The sequence below is a fragment of the Caenorhabditis briggsae genome (assembly GCF_000004555.2).
Source record: "Caenorhabditis briggsae complete genome, chrV, whole genome shotgun sequence".
In the NCBI taxonomy this organism is placed as follows: Eukaryota; Metazoa; Nematoda; class Chromadorea; order Rhabditida; family Rhabditidae; genus Caenorhabditis; species Caenorhabditis briggsae.
The window spans coordinates 4,224,843-4,242,456 of NC_013488.2; the positions used below are offsets into that span (position 1 = coordinate 4,224,843).

Below are 17,614 nucleotides of genomic sequence, written 5' to 3' on the forward strand. Positions count from 1 at the left end.
ACTGTGATTCAGCTGAGCGCGTTTGCAAAGAAAAGTTTTTGTGAAACATTTGCTGATTATCACCAGCTTGATCAATTTTCGCCACATTTCTAACTGTAAAAACTGTCTGTTAAGCTTAATCTGACAAAAATACCATAACACCTGTTGTAATAGGCTCAGTTTGAGCTATTTTATCTTGGCTCTTTCGCAAGATTTGAAAAATCTGTCAACAGATAAAACACTTCTAATGTTATGATGAATAATTTATCAGTTGACGATTTTTTCATATCTTTGAGAGGAACCGAGATATATTGGCTCGAAGTTGTAAGTTAGAAGGGCCCTTTTATCGCAGGTTTTACGGTAATAGANTGATCCGGGTGTCGTTCTATTAGAGGTTTTACGGTATTTGAGTGAAACAATGCACTTGAAATTAGAGAACGAAGAGAGATAAGAAGGGGAATGAACATGACCCGGGAAAAATTGTCAACATACATTGGCAGTTATGGCATTCCAAAATGGGATGGTGGATGCAAAGAAATCATTTATATGGGGATTGAGGCAAATTAAAGTCATGGGGCGACGGGCAGAGTTAGATAAGCGGAAATGAGATTCAGGGTGGAGAATGTAAGTAGTAAGGTTAATTATTTTGTACAGAAGCATTAACTGAGATTTAAGGCGTCTATGACGCAAAGAGAAAAAATTGAGAATTTGGAGTTGGAAGGATAAGAGGCACCGGGGGTAGACGAAAATGGTATATTACAACGTTGGCAAATAGTTTTGGAGAAGAAACGAAGGGGGGATTCAAGTTTTTTAGACAGTTTGGAATCGGGATGGGGGGAAAATATGACCGAGCAATATTCAAGAATTGGCAAGACAATTTGATCTTACCATAATTTTTTTGAAAAATTGTCATAAAAAACAAATCAAGTTAAATTTCAATTTCAGGGCTGTAATTAGAAAGGTTTTCTCGAAAATTATCAAACACAAATAGAAATTAAAAGTGAATCTAGACGAGAGCAGGTGATTTTTTAAAATTTGTTTTTCGAACTTTTATCCCATGCTTGTCTAATTTCAATTTTTCAAATACCGTAAAACCTGCATTAGAAGGGACCTTCTATTAAAGGAGGCCTCCAAAAACAAGTTTTATGATATGTATTTTTGGAATATAGTGAAGCATTTTTTTTTTCGTTTCTTTCTGTAACTTTCGAAATGTCCACTGAAACAGTCACAAATGAAAAAAAAAACTATATAATTTGTTCTAGGTTTATCAATAATGGAGTAAATCAGGTAGATCAAAAAATCAAATCAGACAAGGCGGTTTAATGATTCCCTTAATTTTTTGTCATCAAAATTTCAAAAAAATGTCTTCTTTCAAAAAAATTTCTTCCTTTTCGCAAAATATTTTGTAGTTAAGAAATCTAGCGTTTCATGTTTTGACAATTGCCCTTTCCCTCTGAAAGATGATCAGGGCCACCGACGCAGGTCACAAAAATGAATAGTGTACTCAACATGAGATTCTTAGATTTTGTGTTTTGTGCCGACCGTGATGTATCCTCCTCTCCCTCCCATTTCCCATCTCGTTTAAATAGCGCCGTTCCTTTCAGAATCTCCATCATTCTTCTCACGATGACTCTCCAAAGATTCCCAAATGCTGCTATCGTTAGCTCAAAAATTCTTGGCGAGAAACTCAAATTTCCAAATGGACGAACCGCTGCGAACCGATTCATGAAGGCGGCAATGACCGAGAGATTGTCGACGTATGATCCACAGAATCCGAAGAAGCATGGACTGCCAACCAAAGAAATTCTGAATATCTATGATAAATGGGGACGTGGAAAATATGGAATGATTATCACTGGAAATGTGGTTGTTGATCCGGTTAGTTTGAATTTCAATTTGTTTGATGGTCCCAAACTTTGACCTTAATCATCTCATTTTCTAGAAGAGCTATCGAAAAAGTGTCCACTAATTAAATGCGTGTCTTAATATCACCAAATTGTGTTTAGTTTGCCCAATTTCGATATCTCCTACCGAAATTGAGATAATTGAGGTCAAAGTGTAAGTCTAGTAATCCGAGTCCTAGCTAAGGTGGCAGTCGGATCCTAGGCCATCTGAAATTCTAGAAAACTAGGCCTCCTTCCAACCGTGACCAAAATTTTTGCTTTGGATCCTACACACTTTTCGGATCCTAGACCAAAACTCTCCTCTTATACAAGCACATCAGGTTCTCAAATGTTTTTCAGACCAACCTTGAAGCTATTGGCAACGCGATCATTTTCGAAGAAGGGGACAGTGAAGAACGAAGATCCCTCTACGCTCAATGGGCCAAAAACATGAAGCACGATGGCGCTCTAGCAATCATGCAACTCTCTCATGCAGGCCGTCAATCCTCAATCTGGGTCAATCGCACGCCATTCGGTGCTTCAGACATCGAGCTGAAAACCGATCCACCAGGCACAATGTATGGAAAACCGATCGCTTTGACTACGGAACAAATCAAGACGGAAGTCGTCGATCGATTCGTTTACGCGGCTAAGTATGCCTACGAGTGTGGATTTGATGGCATCCAACTTCACGGAGCACACGGATATCTTCTTACCCAGTTCACTTCTCCAACTACTAACAATCGAACGGACAAGTATGGCGGGTCACTGGAGAATCGCAATCGAGTCATCATTGAGATCTACGAAGCGATTCGAAGAGAGGTTCCAGAGTCGACTGGATTCCTGGTTGGTATCAAATCGAACTCGAAGGAATTTCAAGAGAAAGGAACTACGGTGAACGATGCTAGAGATCTGTGTGCAGCTTATGAGAAGCATGGATTCGATTTTGTTGAGCTGACCGGAGGAACTGCTGAGAAGTATGTTTTCGCTCATGAAAGAGAGTCAACCAAGATTCGGGAGGCATTCTTTGTGGAGTTTGCTGATGCGGTGAGTCGAATAAGTTTGAGGAGTTTGGGGCCTTCAGCCTTACTTCCAAAACTTCTACCCTTTATTATACTTTTAAGGTCCTCAGTTTTTATTAGGAACTTGACGACCTTCAGTCCTCATTCAGTTTTCGTAACAATAACAGCTATGTTCAGCACAGAAATATTTCCAGATCCGACCAGTCTTCAAAAACACTGTTCTCTACCTGACAGGTGGGTTCAGAACTGTCGGTGCAATGATTGATGCCGTTGAGAAAAACACCACCCAAGGAATCGGCCTGGCACGTCCGGCAACAGCGGAGCCGGATCTTCCAAAAAAGATTCTCAATGGAAGTGTGCCATCGGCAGTCAAAGACGCATTCAATCCAAACGACATTATCAAACAAATCATGGCGAGTGGATCTCAAATCGAGCAGATGGGAAGAAAAAGTGTGGAGGACGCCGGTGGAGAGTGAGTTGGAAATGTGTTTTTAGAGAGAGCAATGCCTATTTTTTAGTGTTATGGATCAAATCAGTGATTATAGTGATCCAAAAATAGTCGAATTGTTCATTCAAGCGACTTACAAGCTCTTCGAAGATGGGAAGAAGGCGGCTATGGCTGGAAAGGCTCCGAAAACAGTTGTTGTTATGGAATAGGCTCAAATTGTTGTAATTCGGACAAGTGTTTTAATTTTTGAGAAATTCTGTAAAATGAATAAAATACATTCTGATAAATTGTTAGAAGTTTTCGTGGTATTATGACTCAGTTTCTCTACTCTGATCATCATAAATCTTGGTTCCCGACGCCGTGAGAAAAATTGAAAACTTGGGAGTTAAAAACAAGAAGTTGGAAAAAATGCGAAACAAAACAAAAATCAGAAATCAGATCTAGAATTTCTCTTTGATCGGAAAAAACAATATTTTTCAAAATGACCATAAGTGTTGGCGAGCTATCAAATGATATCACACTTGGTACCTATATTTTTATTCTTACTTTTCAAGGACTCTGTGCGATTTTGAATGCCTATATTCTTTTTCTGTTTTTTACGTAAGCATCGATAATTTCAAAATTGTGATTTCCATCTGTAGCTTTTAGAAGAAAAGATCTGCGTCAAAACAAAAATATGCGTCTGATCGGATTCTTGTCACTCGGAGATTTTTTGCTGGCTATCGGAGAGCTCCCTTATGTCATTTATTTGACTGTAAATTGGCATCCACATTTAATGGATTATGATCCATTATTTATTATGATTAGTGCACAACCGTTGCCTTTACAGCTGAAAATTTCAGCAATAACTACAGTAGGAATAGCATTGGGAAGAAATATTGTAAGTTTAAAAAAAAAATTTCTCATGAAAATATTAGAGAAAAAAGTCGAACAATCACATTGAAGACCCTGCTGTCATATTGTGCTGTTTATTATTTTTAGGCTCTGTTTGTCCCTTCACTTTACCGAAGCATGGATCAAGGAGATTTCTCCAACGCTGTCATTTTGACAGCTCTAGTTTTTGCTGCATTCGATGACTTCTTGTACTGGTACACAACGAAACTTGAGCATCATCACAATTGTGGAACTATTGGATGTTTTGTGAGCGACCAGTTCCGCTATTATTGGGGAATTTCAAACATGGTACGATAGTCAACTTTGAAGGCATGAAAAGGTAGTCTGGAATTTTCAGATTTGTCTGAAAATTTCCAAGTATACTAAACGAAATTAGCGCTTCCGTTTTGTAATTCACAATTTTTTGTACAAATCCTATGAATTCACTAAGTAAAATTTGTAATAGAAAGCCTCCCACTCCGTCAAGTTTAAGCTCAAATATCTCAATTCCAATGAAAGATATCAAAAATGTGTCAACTGACAAAAAATTGCTGATATTGTGATAAACGATTTATCAGTTGATAACTTTCTCACATCTTTAATAGTATCCAAAATTATGGGGTTAAAGGTGCAAGTGTAGTAGGGCGGGCCTCTGTTCGAACACATCTGTTTAATATTAGCACATCTTTTTAATATTATCATTTCAAGGTTTATAATACTTTTTCAGGTTCTCGGTTTCATTGCTGTCATGTTATCAATTACCATATTTTACAAATTACGGATTGTCTCCAAACAAAAAGGACCCGAGCATGCCCAGCAGGGTCCAAATAAATACGCAGCAGCTAACAGAACATCCACTGGAGTTCTGATCTCTTCTTTACTGTTTTTGACAATTCCTAGTGTCTGTGTTGGAATAGTAGAGTTGACTGGCTTCTCGATATTCAAATTGGTCGGACCCTTCTATTCGGCATGCTTGTTAGTTAGTGGTAAAAATAGGCTTCTAGAATTTTCATTGATTCAACCGATAAGTTCCAGGTTGTTGCAATGCTGCAATTTTTATAGCGAGCAATTGGCAAACTCTGAAACCCAACAAAATTACTTCTTTGTTAATTTTAAACAAAGTTTCGAACGCGACTCACTCAGCTGGTACCACGTGGCAATAGACATTCAGATGCTATCATTACTCATACCTTTGTTAACTGTCCAGACCCATTTTTGTAGTCAATTCTTAAAAAACAACTACATATTTGTATCGAATGAAATATTAAGAATTCTTTCCCACTCACCGCTACAAATGTTTATTATAAAAACTGAACGAGTCGAAATAAAACCATACATCAATATAATGTCGCAACCAGGGAACTTTCTCATTTGGATCGACATTGCTCATGCGGTTCCGCAAGTTGGCTTTTTTGCATCAATGGGACTTGGAGCGATTTTACTCTTTTTGAATTTTGCTGGAGCTCAAAAAATGTTCGGCTCGTATAAGTATATCATTAGCACTTTCACGTTATTGGGGATGATGTTTGCGACAATGGAGATCATCATATATCCGGTTGGTTTCAAATTTTTGACTTCGAATTTTTGAGTTCTGTTTCAGAATGTCCATAATTTCAAAGCCGGATTCATCTTCTTCACATTTGCCGAGCCCTTAGGAGTAAAAGATCTCGCATATAGGAAAGTGTTCCTTGGTTTGTTCTATCCATGTGTCTGTGAGTCTTGATGTCTCCTCTTTCAGCGAGCTACACATTCTTTTATTCGGCAACGGTGGCTTTGTTATCTGTTCAGTTTATTTATCGATATTGGGCCGTTTTTAAGTGAGCATTTTGTTGAATAATCCTCAAAAATGGTCTCTATTTTAGTGTTGACAAACTTCGATACTTTTCCGGATTTTACTGGGTTATTTGGATTGTGTACTGCACGATTTTCGGACTACAATATGCTCTTGGAGCTTGTCTATTTTTGGAACTAGATCCAGTGTCCACAGAATATTTTCGCGAAGAAATGATGAAGAGATACGAGACCAATATCTCAACGCTGCCAGCTATGTCCCTAGTTGCTTATAATCCGACAGATGGTTCAACTCGTTGGTGGAATCTAGGAGGAATCGCTAATATTTGCTACATTGTGAATGTTCAGTATGGTATTATGATCTACTGTGGATGGTCGATGCACACGAGAATGGAGGAAAAGATTAGGAATTTTTCAGAGATTTTGAAAAAACACCATAAGCAGTTTTTCAAGACTTTGGTGCTTCAGGTTGGTATATAACACAAGTTGGGATCGTCGGTTCTTTGATGGGACCATGGACAGCAAAATGATACAAACGACCACCGTTCTGACCGATCCGACCGAATTCGTGCATTTGCGCGTCAGCTTCGATGCTGCGTACGCAAACACTCTGCCGCAAATGCACGGATTCGATAATGTCGGGTTGACTGTCAGTCGGCTGGGTCGGCCGATCCACCGACCATGCCATACTGGAAGTCTTGTTTGGGACCGATGGTTTTACCATGGGATCGATGGTCCCAACTTGAGACCATCCTTCTGGTAGAGACCCGAATATTGAGCGTTCATATTTTCCAGATCACAGCTCCGACTCTGATCCTGTTCATCCCAATATCCTTCATTAATTTTGTTCCTGTATTCAATTTGAACATCAGTCTACCATCCGGCGCCCTTTTATGCTGTTTTACATTGTATCCAGCTATGGATTCATTAATTGTGATGAGCGTTGTATCCGAATACCGGAAGACAGCCGAAAAAGTTTATTTGGCTTTTAGAAATTTTGCTAACGAAATCAGTGGACTCAAAAGAACGTCTTCCGTTGGTGCAACTAGTACAAGTGAGTATAGATTTTCGCTAATTCCTATATGACATTTTACAGGTCGCCCAATAACAGCGTCTAGACCTGACCAAACGGCAAATATTTAATTTCACCAATATTCATTTTTCGCACCTGTTCAGCAAAAATTACACTGTACTTTGTATAAAGGTCTTCGATTTGAATAGAGCTTGACTCAGTTTACTCAAAAATAACAATTTTCTCTTTCTCGTGTTCTGGGAAAATTAGTGTCTACTATGAAAGAATTTGTTATCGAAAAGAAGAAAAACTAACTCAGCACGAAAACACAATAAAGAAGTTTTCCTTGAAAACAAAGTTTTTCGGCTTCCTCACAACTCCCGGAAAATGACTTCCATCGGCAATATTATTGAAATGTCGAATAGTATCAAGTTAGCTGTCTATATTTTTATTTTATTTTGCCAAGCGATATGTGCTCTGTTGAACGGTTTCATTATTTTTCTGTTTATTAGGTAAACTTTCTCTATTAATAATATGTATTCTAAAATGTATAAATTTACTTTTCAGAAAAAAAGAGCTGCGCCAAAATAAAAGTTTGCGTCTTATTGTATTTTTGAGTCTCGGTGACTTTCTATTGGCTGTTGGAGGGTTACCCTATGTGATATACGTTACAATAAACTGGAACCCGATCCAGTTGGATTACGATCCATGGCTCATGATGTTGTTAGCACAGCCATTGCCACTGCAGCTAAAGGTTTCAGCAATTATTACAGTTGGAATAGCGTTGGGAAGGTGCATTGTGAGTTGCAAAAGTTGGTCTAAATTCCTAGTGAATTAAAGGATCATTATTCGTTTAAATTTAATCAAAATTCTTGAATTTCAGGCCCTATTCTCTCCTTCATTATACCGACGCATGGACCAAGGAGATTATTCCATTTCGGTTATTCTCTTGTCCATCTTTTTTGCTATATTTGATGACTTTCTCTACTGGTACTCAACTAAACTTGAGCATCATCCAGACTGCGGAGGTGTTGGGTGTTTTGTGGGAGAACAGTTCCTAAACTACTGGGGGCTTTCGAATATGGTAAGTGGCATAGTGTAGAAAACCGTACGACCTGTAATAGAAGTCCCCCCCCCCCCCCTAATTTTTTACTTCGAGCCACGTTGCTGGGTTCCTGATAAAAATATAAAAAAGATCAAATAATTCAGATGGCGCAAAAGTTTTGGGGTCATTGGGGTACAAAGCAATTTAGGGGTACGAAAAAAAATTCCCCGATTCGGGGGTACAAAATAAAAATTTGTCAACTGATGAATTGTTTATCATAATATCAGAAACGTTCAGTCAGTTGACACACATGAGATATCTTGCATAGAATTATAGATAATTGAACCCAAACTTGACTGTGTGGGTGCCCTTCTAGTACAGGTTGTACATATTCTAAATAAATTCAAACATTTTCAGGTTTTCGGTCTTATGACCGTATTCCTCTCCGCGTTGATATTTCACAAACTCCGTGTAGTGACCAAACAGAAAGGATCTTTGAATTCACAACAAGGACAAAACAAATACACGAAAGCTCATCGCACGTCGACTGGGATTCTGATGTCATCCTTATTATTTCTCACGCTTCCCAGTGTATGTGTTGGGATAGTTGAACTGACGGGATTCTCGGTGTTTAAGTTAATCGGAGCGTTTTATTTAGCCTGCTTGCTGATCAGTGGTGAGAATAACTTCCAAAAACTTTTGAAAGTATAAAAATCTTAAAATTAAGGTTGTTGCAACGCTTTAATCTTTGTTTGGAGCAACTGGGATGCTGTGAGACCAAAACAAGTTTTATCGTCGATATTGGTGCAAAAAGCGTCTGCGGGTCTATCGGTCATACCCACGGGTCCCTCTTATCATTAGAGCATGATGTATAAAGTTTCCGAAGTTCAACATAGAATAAACTATTCTAGACAAACTAAATTTAATGTCCTACAGAAGTATCCGAGTAGTGTTGATGAACGGAATTATCAACATGACCAAATGAAATAAGCCTCTTTCGAAGAGTTGGTAGAAAAAGGGTGACTGCTACCGGATCCAGAAATGGAAAAAATGAAACAGCCACAGCGGCGCCCCAGTAGACCCAACTGAAAAAGGAAATTTCTTGAAGAGAGTTACAGCCTAGCTTGGACTAGATTCGGTGAAACTTCACGAGACTCGACAATCTTTTCAAGTCTCGTTGAGTCTAGTCTAGTCTCGACAAGACTCGGTGAGACTCCACTAGATTTAACAAGACTCAACGAGGGTCCTCGAGACTCAACGAGGGTCCTCGAGACTCAACAAGACTACACGAGACTCGACAAGACTCAACGAGACTCTACTATTAGGTTGAGCGAAAAGTCTTTGTAATTTTTAGTCTTTTTTTCGAAACAAAATTTATTCAAAGAAAGCGAAATTCAAATGTGATATATTTACCAAAAGTATCAATGACTTCTTGCCAACGCAATGGAAGTTGAGCGATTCCATTACCATAGAACTCGGGAGAATGGGAAGCGAAAACGTCGTCCAACCACTTTTTCATATCCTTTCTATCATGGAACTTCTGCCTACCAAGAAGATTCTGCAGGGAACGGAACAAAATATATTAGGATAGAGCCAGGTCTGGTGAATACGGTGAATGACAAAAGACATTGGCTCCGAGCATTTGGAGCTTCCGACGGGTCTTCAAAGTTGTGGGTGGTCTTAGGTTGTCATGAATCATCAACAAGCTGGAATTTTTCGGACAATTTGATTGATAACGCGGCAACACTTTTTCCATTTGAGTCCAGTCGAGGTCCGAATTGATAGTAAAGCCGCCTAGAAGAAGTCTTCTGAAGATAACGCCTTCACTGTCCCACCAAATGAGCAACATAACTTTTTCTCGTGAAGTTCTCCTTTGGTGTCCGTTTAGGCGGTTTTCTCGGCCGGGACCCATCGTCTTTTTCTACTCGTCACCAGTGATAATATTCTCAACCCAATTGGTCCTACGTTTCATAGTGATCCGAGAATGTGCCATGTCGCAAAGCAATGGTTTTGTGAAACCGTCAAAAGGTGACGAGCAAGTTGACCAAACTTTCGCACTCTTCCATATTCATGAATTTATGACCTGGTGCGAGCTAGCGTGACGTTACTCTTGGTTGTTCTTCCAGCGCGCTAGAGATGTTCTCGTTGAGATCAACACGTGGTCGACCAGATCTTCGAGATCGTAGTTCTCTTAGGAGAAACTTTTGAGCCAAAACTTTATTATACTGTAGTACATAAAGTTATCGCCTAACACTGCACACAATTTACGTAAAGCTACGCTGCCCTCGTGACCTTGGAGAAACTCGTGTGAAAAAGCACCCCTGAGAGCATGGTGGTCTCTGAGCAAATTCTCGGTCATAATGAACGCCGTCGTTAATTTTAACAAATTTTTTAAACATGCACAACTAATACTACAACATAGAAAAAACAGAATAATGAAAATTTAAACCAACGCTGAGATATGATAGTCCAAAAAAATTACAAAGACTTTTCGCTCAACCTAATAGATTCAAGAGACTTGTTGAGATTTGACGAGACTTCATGAGACTCAACAAGATTTCACTAGGCTCCACGAGACCCCACGAGACTCCACAAGACTCCACGAGACTTCAAGACCTCGCCCTCTAAATCCAACTTACTTCACAAAATCAATCCTCAGCGCTGCTCCATAAAAGCTCAATGAGCATGGCATAAAACTGACACAAATTGGAATGATCGTCTGGATTGTCAACGCTTTGAATAATTGCTTTTGCATTTGAGCCGTCTGCTTACTCATCGTTGATGATTTAGTGTTTATACCGGTGACGATCTGAGTATATTACAATTTTCAAAAAACATGTTTTCAGACTCACTTTATATCCCAGGACAATATACAAAACAATAGAGTAACTCGCTATAACTGTCAACAATACTATTCCGGTCCATGATCTCTCAGCTATCTCGGCGGTGGTTTCCTAGAAATTAGTACTCGGAAGTGCAGTACTCGGAAGTTAACTAACTGAAAACAAGCCGGCCACGAATGTGATATCATCAAAACTCTCATTATGAAGCGCTTTGAATGGTTCTCGGATGTAATCACGCATCTCTTGAGCCGAGTGGAGACAAAGACCCGTGACCTGAATTCTCAATAGAGAGCGTTTCTCTTTATTACCACTTACCGCCGCCCAAATAGCAATGTGAGCGGCAACATACATGATTGCTAGAATCAACCCGTAAGGCATAAAATGTTTGTTAACGAAAGCGTTTCTGAAAATTTATTAAAATTTTAGTTCAAAACATTCAAAGAACAACCTTTTTAGAGTCAGGTATCTAAACACAAAATGAACATTCAGAATCCCATAGGTTCCAGAAACGATTCCACATCGATAGTATAGAAGTTGTTCTCCATATTTTGATTTCTAGAAAAACCTTCTTATAAGCAATACAAAGATTTCTTACGTACCCAAGAAAAAGGACCATCCGCCACAAAAGTTACAAACACATAGCGATAGTTGAATACACACTGAAAGTTCAATCCTAAACAGTAGTCTTCTACAAAAAAAAGATTAGGATCTCTGACAGAGCCCGTAAAGGCCAGAGACCCTAAAAGGTATAGCCGAAACACTCTTGAAGAACCTTAAAGGAGGCCAGAAACAAAAAAAAGTTTTCCTGATATTTTGCATAGAGAACCCCCGTGAGGGGTTGAACTCATGACAGGCAGCTCAGGGGTACAGCGCCGCTACCGGCTGAGCTACGGGGGCGTGAAGGCGCCTGACGACCGATGGTCTACATAAGCGCGGCGCGATTTCGTCCCCCGAACTGTCCCCCGAAATTTTTGCTGTCTCGCCTCCTTTAACTCCAACTTTGAGTCAATTTATCTCCTTTACTATATTTGATATCTTGATAAAAATTTTATCAGTTAACAATTTTAATGATACATATCTTTTACAGAAAATGACATAGTTGAGCATAAGGTTACCGGTTTGGGAGGGGCCCGTCTATTACAGGTTTTACGGTAATTTTTTTCTTACCACTGGAGTCGCCAAATCCGAAAACGAGGCCAACAAGTTGAACGTTGCAAAAAAGGACAATAAATATCGATAGCTCCCAAAAAGGGTTTTTTTACAGGTTATCACCAAATAGATGAACAGAGGGTTAGCGATGAGAGACAGCACGAACGAAATCTTGGGGACATAGTGATGAACCCAGTTGATGTACATTTTGGGTATGGTTTTAGTAGGAAGGAGGTATTTTTATACCAAACCTGTTAATGCTTCACACTCTAGTCTAGACTTGGGTGCGTTACCAAATTGTTATTGTGTTTCTCGATAACTTGATCATCCCAGACGAATCCCAAAGGATGGTTTAGTCACATTGAAAATGTATGTTTTTACGCGAATTGAAAACTAATACATTATGTGTTACGGAACTGGCTTCAATTCAAGACAATTCTAACAGAAGTATATAGTTATAGTAAAACCTGTAATAAAAGGGCCCCTAATTTAACTTTGAACCAAATTTTTTCGTTTCCTGTTAAAGAATTTAAAAAGTGTTCCACTGATGAAATGTTTATCATGATATCAGAAGTGTTTTTTTCGTTTACACATTTTTGATACATTACAGAAGAGTGAGCAATTATGCGTATGTTTCTTATGATAATACGTCTCGTAAATTGACATTTTTCAGACTTCCGAAGGCATGTACATTAATCCTTTTTTGGCATCAGTCTGTCAAAGTCAATATTACAGATTACGAAGCAATAAAAAATGTTTTTAAAACTTAATAAATAATTTTTCTTCATTTCTACAGATCTTGTCAAAATATTTTTCTGTTTGTTCGTGTGTCGCGAAGGCTTCCTACGTTGTTTCGGCATTGTGGATTTAATTTAATTTAATCGGAGCAGTTATGACTGAAAAAAAATAATATTGGCAGTTTTTGAATTGGTTAGATCGAGAGCATCAAAACACGTATTAGAATTATTGGGTGATTTTCACTACAACTCACCAGAGCCAGCAGTATGGACGGTGGCGCTCGCATGCCTATAGCCCTTGAATGCTCTCCAAAACTTGTCGTATAAACTTTTTGCTGTTTGACGGTATTGTGACACTACATACATCAAAATAATTGAATCCATTGCTGGATATGAAGTAAATGAGCATAAAAAAGCTCCAGAAGGAAAACTGACATGTGTATCGAAAAGAGGAAGAAGTATTACTAAAAACAGGGGCGTAAATAGTATAACAGTAGGTGCGGTAATCTGGAATTAATAGTTACCAAGGGTCGAAAAAGTGATTGAACCTGGAGGACTAAAGCCTTGAATAATTGTTTTTGATGCTTTTTGAGTTCATCCGAAAAGCTCTGGATTTTTTCCTCCATTTCAGAATACATGGACCATCCACAAAATATCATAATGCCGTATAGTGTCATGACAATGAGCGTAATATTAATAACTCCTGCCACATTTTTCCACCGGACCATTCCACTCGATGGATCATATGCTACCAATGCCATAGCTGGAATATCAGATATACTCCAATCATACTTATACTGCATTTCTTCTCGGAAGTATTCAATGGATACTGTATCCATTTCGAATAACAACAAGGTTCCCAGAGCATACTGTAGACCGAAACATGAGCAAAATGTTGGCCAGATAAGCCAATAGAAACCGTGAAAGTACCGCAGTTTAAAAGTGCTAAAATTTTTTAATGAATTTGCCGAGTCAAAAAAAAACTCACTCGAAAATAGCCCAATACCGATAGATAAACTGCGTCGCTACTAAAGCTATTGTGGCCGCATAGGAAAACGTGTAGCTGACTGAAACGACAGCTGCTGACTTCTGAAAAAAAAACAGACGTACCTAAAAAAATTCTTCGCAGCCTCATGTCAATGACATCCAAAGGTTTAGCCAATGTGTAGAAAAGGAATCCAGCGTTGTAGTTATGAACGTTCTAAAACTCAACTTGATTTGAGAAATAATGAAAAATTGAAAAAAAAGTATTTTAAAGCGTATTGGTAATTGTCTCAATACAAGCGTTGGACTAACTCTTGCGGGTGGACTAACTCTTGCGGGTGGACTAACTCTTGCGGGTTAGTCCTTCTTACAACTTACTTCTTGTTAGCTTTTACTTACTTCTTGTTAGCTTTTACTTACTTCTTGTTAGCTTCGTTTTATCATTTTCTTTTCCCGGTTCCCATCACTCTTTATTTATCTTCAAATCTTCGAATAAACGAATATATAAAAAAGCGTCATGAACGTCAAGCCCTTCTTCTTTTTAATCTTCAGCTATATACTTACGGGATAAACAATAACCTCCACGATAGAGAATACCATACCCAAAATAGTAGACGAGTTGACAATGTATTTATACGGTCCGAACTTATTTTGAGCACCGCAAAAGTTCAGAAACAACACTATTGACCCTAATACTGTAGAAGCAAAAAATCCAATTTGCGGAACAGTATGAGCAATATCAATCCAGTGGAGATAGCTTCCAGCGGATGGCATTTTAGATAAATGGTTGTTAGAATATGTTTTTTTCTTTGTCAAAACTAAAAACAGGTACAACCTCCCGGAAATTAATTTTCATGGTAGAATTATATTTTCTTATGAGACTTACTTTTTCTGAAAACTGACTAGGCTCATACCAGGTTCGCACCAGGTTGAAAGCTTGGCTCTTTTTGGTTAGGGGGTTCATGTGAAAGGTGCTTGTTGTAAATATCTATTGAATACTGTTTGAAAGTTATTTGAAACTTTCAGAACGAAACATTGAGCTTCGAAAAAGTCAGCCTCAAAAAGCAAGCCGACGCATTCATTTTGTACAGTGCTGTAATAAAAGCGGCGCGATAGAAACGCGCTGTGTGAACTCTAATCAGTGTACACCGTCACGTCAGAATGCATACCATAACTCCATAAAAAAGCTTTGACACATCTCATGTCTCCTCTTTTCAAACAAATTTTTTAGTCATGTGATGCATTTGTATAGTTTATTCTATCATGAGTCACTCAAGGTCAATATTACAGATTAGGTAGCAATAAAAAACACGTGTTCAAAACATTATATGAATAAAAATGTATTCTATGACGTACAGATGGCATTCATGACAATTCAGAGATCTTCAGAAAAAATTTGAATAACCGATTGCGTGTCGCTTAGCCTTTCCACGTTACTTTGTCCGTCAAGAGGATCTTGTTGTAACGCGACCTGAGCAGATGTGGCTGGAAGAACAGAATATATAGGCTGTTTTGAATGGATAGATTAAGTGCATCAAAACATGTATCATTGTAATTGGGTTCAAATTGTTTAGAAATTTCTAACGTCTGTGTTCGATTTTGCAACAACTTACTGGGAACAGAACAGTGAACGGTAGCTCTTGATTGTCTAAAACTCTCCATAGATTTTCGAAATTCTTGGCACAACTTCCTAGCTGTTTGACGGTATTGGGACACTACATACATCACAATTATAGAATCCATTGCTGGATACAAAGTGAATGAACATATGAAAGCTCCTGAAGGAAGACTGACATGTGGATTGAAAAGAGGAAGAAGTATTATCACAAAAAGCGGAGTGAATAATACAATAGTAGGTGCGGTAATCTGGAATTAACAGTTACAGAAGATTAACAGTTACAGAAGAGAGAAAAAATTATTGAACCTGGAGGACTAAAGTCTTGAATAATTGTTTTTGATGCTTTTTGAGTTCATCAGAAAAGTTTCGAATCTTTTCCTCCATTTTAAAATACATGGACCATCCACAAAACATCATGATACCGTATAAGGAAATAACAATGAAGACAATATTAATGACCCCTGCCACATTTTTCCACCGGACCATTCCATTAGATGGATCATATGCCACTAATGCCATAGCTGGAATTTCCGAAATATTCCAACCATACCAATACTGTATTTCATCTCGGTAATATTCCGTGGAAACTGTGTCCATTTCGAATAAGTGAAAGGTTCCCAGAGCATACTGTAGACCAAAAAATGAGCAAAATGGTGGCCAGAAAAGCCAATAGAAACCTTTGAAGTACCGTAGTTTACAGGCGCTAAAATGTTATCACAGAATTTGTCGAGACTGAAGAAAAAAAACTCACTCGAAAATAGCCCAGTACCGATAGATGAACTGTGTAGCTAATAGAGCTACTGTAGCCGCGTAGAAAAACGTGTAGCTCGCTACAACGACAAATGCGGACTCCTGGAAAAACAGACAGACGTACCTAGAAAAATTTTTCGCAGGTTCAAATCTATGACACCAAATGGTTCAGCCAATGTGTAGAAAAGAAATCCAGCGTTGTAGTTATGAACGTTCTGAAATTCACATTTCCAAATATAAACTCATTTTCTTCAACGCCAAACGCTTGACCTGGTATCCCGTTACCGGAACAAATGACATCTTTGTTCATTTTTCTCGAATCTTACACTTACCGGATAAACAACAACCTCCACGATCGAAAATATCACACCCAAAATGGTAAACGAGTTGAGAATGTATTTATACGGCCCAAACTTATTTTGAGCCCCACAAAAGTTCAGGAACACAACTACTAAACCTAATCCAATAGAAGCAGAAAATCCAATTTGCGGTACGGTATGTGTGATAGTAATCCAGGGGAGATAGTTTCCAGCTGTCGGCATTACTGTGAACTGGTTGTTCGAATGCTTTTTTTCTTATATCGTAACTAAAAAACAGGAACAATGTACCGGAAATTAATATGTATGCATATTATCGTAGAAGTTGATGTTTTCATGATAGGAAGTTTTGTTATTGAACTTTTTGGTATCATTCTTATCTTCCTTATTAATAAAACGCTAGAGGCGTCTGTCCGTCCTCGTGTCCGTCTGTGGACTTTTGAAAAAATTGAAAAATACATATACATTTACGTGACCCTTTTATTTAGAAAAAGTGAGAAACGAAGCGACGAACATTTAAAAAAATAGATTGAATCGCGCCGAAGGCGCACCAGCTTGCTGGTAATAAATAAATGAAGTTGCGTCTCTTTCTCTGTCAGTTTGTCCACACATTTTTAGAAAGCTTGAAAATTAAATATGATTTCACGTGACTCTATAAAAAAGAGTGAGGAGCGTAGCGACGAATATCACTTCGCGCCGGAGGCGCGGCAAACAGGCTGGTAGGTTGTTAAACAACATCCTCACAAAAATACACTAAATATTTACAGAATTTATGACATATGCTAGGACCAGCTACAATTTAAAAAACTGTTAAGGAAACATTTTCAAAGATTGCTTATGGGGGAAGGTTCTGCTCCAAGATGTGCTCGAACTAAGAAATCTGGACAAATAAAAACAAGGCGAATTTTTCGATTTTGATTTTTGAATTTTGTATTCCTCCAACATGAACCAAGAATATAATTTTTGCTAACGGAGGGGAAACATTAAACTTTTTGGGTTATTTCGGGAGTGATTAGTGTTCACAGGGCTATCGGACCGCTTTCATATGCGGCATCGCTCAGTTGTATTAATATGAAAATGTCATTCAACCATTTTCTTTTTCGGAACTTAAACCTGAAAATGTATTTATTTTCCATCGAATTGGAAAAAAATTAGTTCAACTA

General features: G+C 38.3%; 6 protein-coding genes across 6 annotated transcripts; 3 read left to right on the top strand and 3 right to left on the bottom strand.

Annotated features, from left to right (window-relative positions):
• Positions 1 to 1,605: 1,605 nt before the first annotated feature.
• On the top strand, positions 1,606 to 3,541 carry CBG01351 (the record flags this gene model as incomplete). Its single annotated transcript, XM_002636060.2, has 4 exons — positions 1,606 to 1,857; positions 2,223 to 2,909; positions 3,079 to 3,356; positions 3,403 to 3,541. The coding sequence occupies 4 exons, from the start codon at positions 1,606 to 1,608 to the stop codon at positions 3,539 to 3,541; spliced, it is 1,356 nt and encodes a 451-aa protein (XP_002636106.2).
• A 467-nt stretch (positions 3,542 to 4,008) lies between these two features.
• Positions 4,009 to 7,139, top strand: CBG01350 (the record flags this gene model as incomplete). Its single annotated transcript, XM_045236894.1, has 9 exons — positions 4,009 to 4,212; positions 4,314 to 4,514; positions 4,933 to 5,180; positions 5,475 to 5,760; positions 5,806 to 5,896; positions 5,944 to 6,022; positions 6,068 to 6,464; positions 6,792 to 7,050; positions 7,093 to 7,139. The coding sequence occupies 9 exons, from the start codon at positions 4,009 to 4,011 to the stop codon at positions 7,137 to 7,139; spliced, it is 1,812 nt and encodes a 603-aa protein (XP_045091816.1).
• A 256-nt stretch (positions 7,140 to 7,395) lies between these two features.
• CBG01349 lies at positions 7,396 to 8,764 on the top strand (the record flags this gene model as incomplete). Its single annotated transcript, XM_045236895.1, has 4 exons — positions 7,396 to 7,439; positions 7,576 to 7,807; positions 7,892 to 8,092; positions 8,471 to 8,764. The coding sequence occupies 4 exons, from the start codon at positions 7,396 to 7,398 to the stop codon at positions 8,762 to 8,764; spliced, it is 771 nt and encodes a 256-aa protein (XP_045091815.1).
• Positions 8,765 to 8,975: 211 nt separating this feature from the next.
• CBG01348 lies at positions 8,976 to 12,252 on the bottom strand (the record flags this gene model as incomplete). The annotated part of the gene is made up of 8 exons (XM_002636057.2): positions 8,976 to 9,138; positions 10,693 to 10,862; positions 10,906 to 11,007; positions 11,053 to 11,169; positions 11,212 to 11,299; positions 11,345 to 11,451; positions 11,496 to 11,555; positions 12,064 to 12,252. 8 exons carry the CDS (start codon positions 12,250 to 12,252, stop codon positions 8,976 to 8,978), a joined length of 996 nt encoding a protein of 331 aa, XP_002636103.2.
• A 1,514-nt stretch (positions 12,253 to 13,766) lies between these two features.
• Positions 13,767 to 14,540, bottom strand: CBG26985 (the record flags this gene model as incomplete). Its single annotated transcript, XM_045236896.1, has 2 exons — positions 13,767 to 13,871; positions 14,331 to 14,540. The coding sequence occupies 2 exons, from the start codon at positions 14,538 to 14,540 to the stop codon at positions 13,767 to 13,769; spliced, it is 315 nt and encodes a 104-aa protein (XP_045098004.1).
• Positions 14,541 to 15,141: 601 nt separating this feature from the next.
• On the bottom strand, positions 15,142 to 16,676 carry CBG01347 (the record flags this gene model as incomplete). The annotated part of the gene is made up of 4 exons (XM_045236897.1): positions 15,142 to 15,251; positions 15,380 to 15,414; positions 16,136 to 16,236; positions 16,467 to 16,676. The coding sequence occupies 4 exons, from the start codon at positions 16,674 to 16,676 to the stop codon at positions 15,142 to 15,144; spliced, it is 456 nt and encodes a 151-aa protein (XP_045091814.1).
• Positions 16,677 to 17,614: the final 938 nt, after the last annotated feature.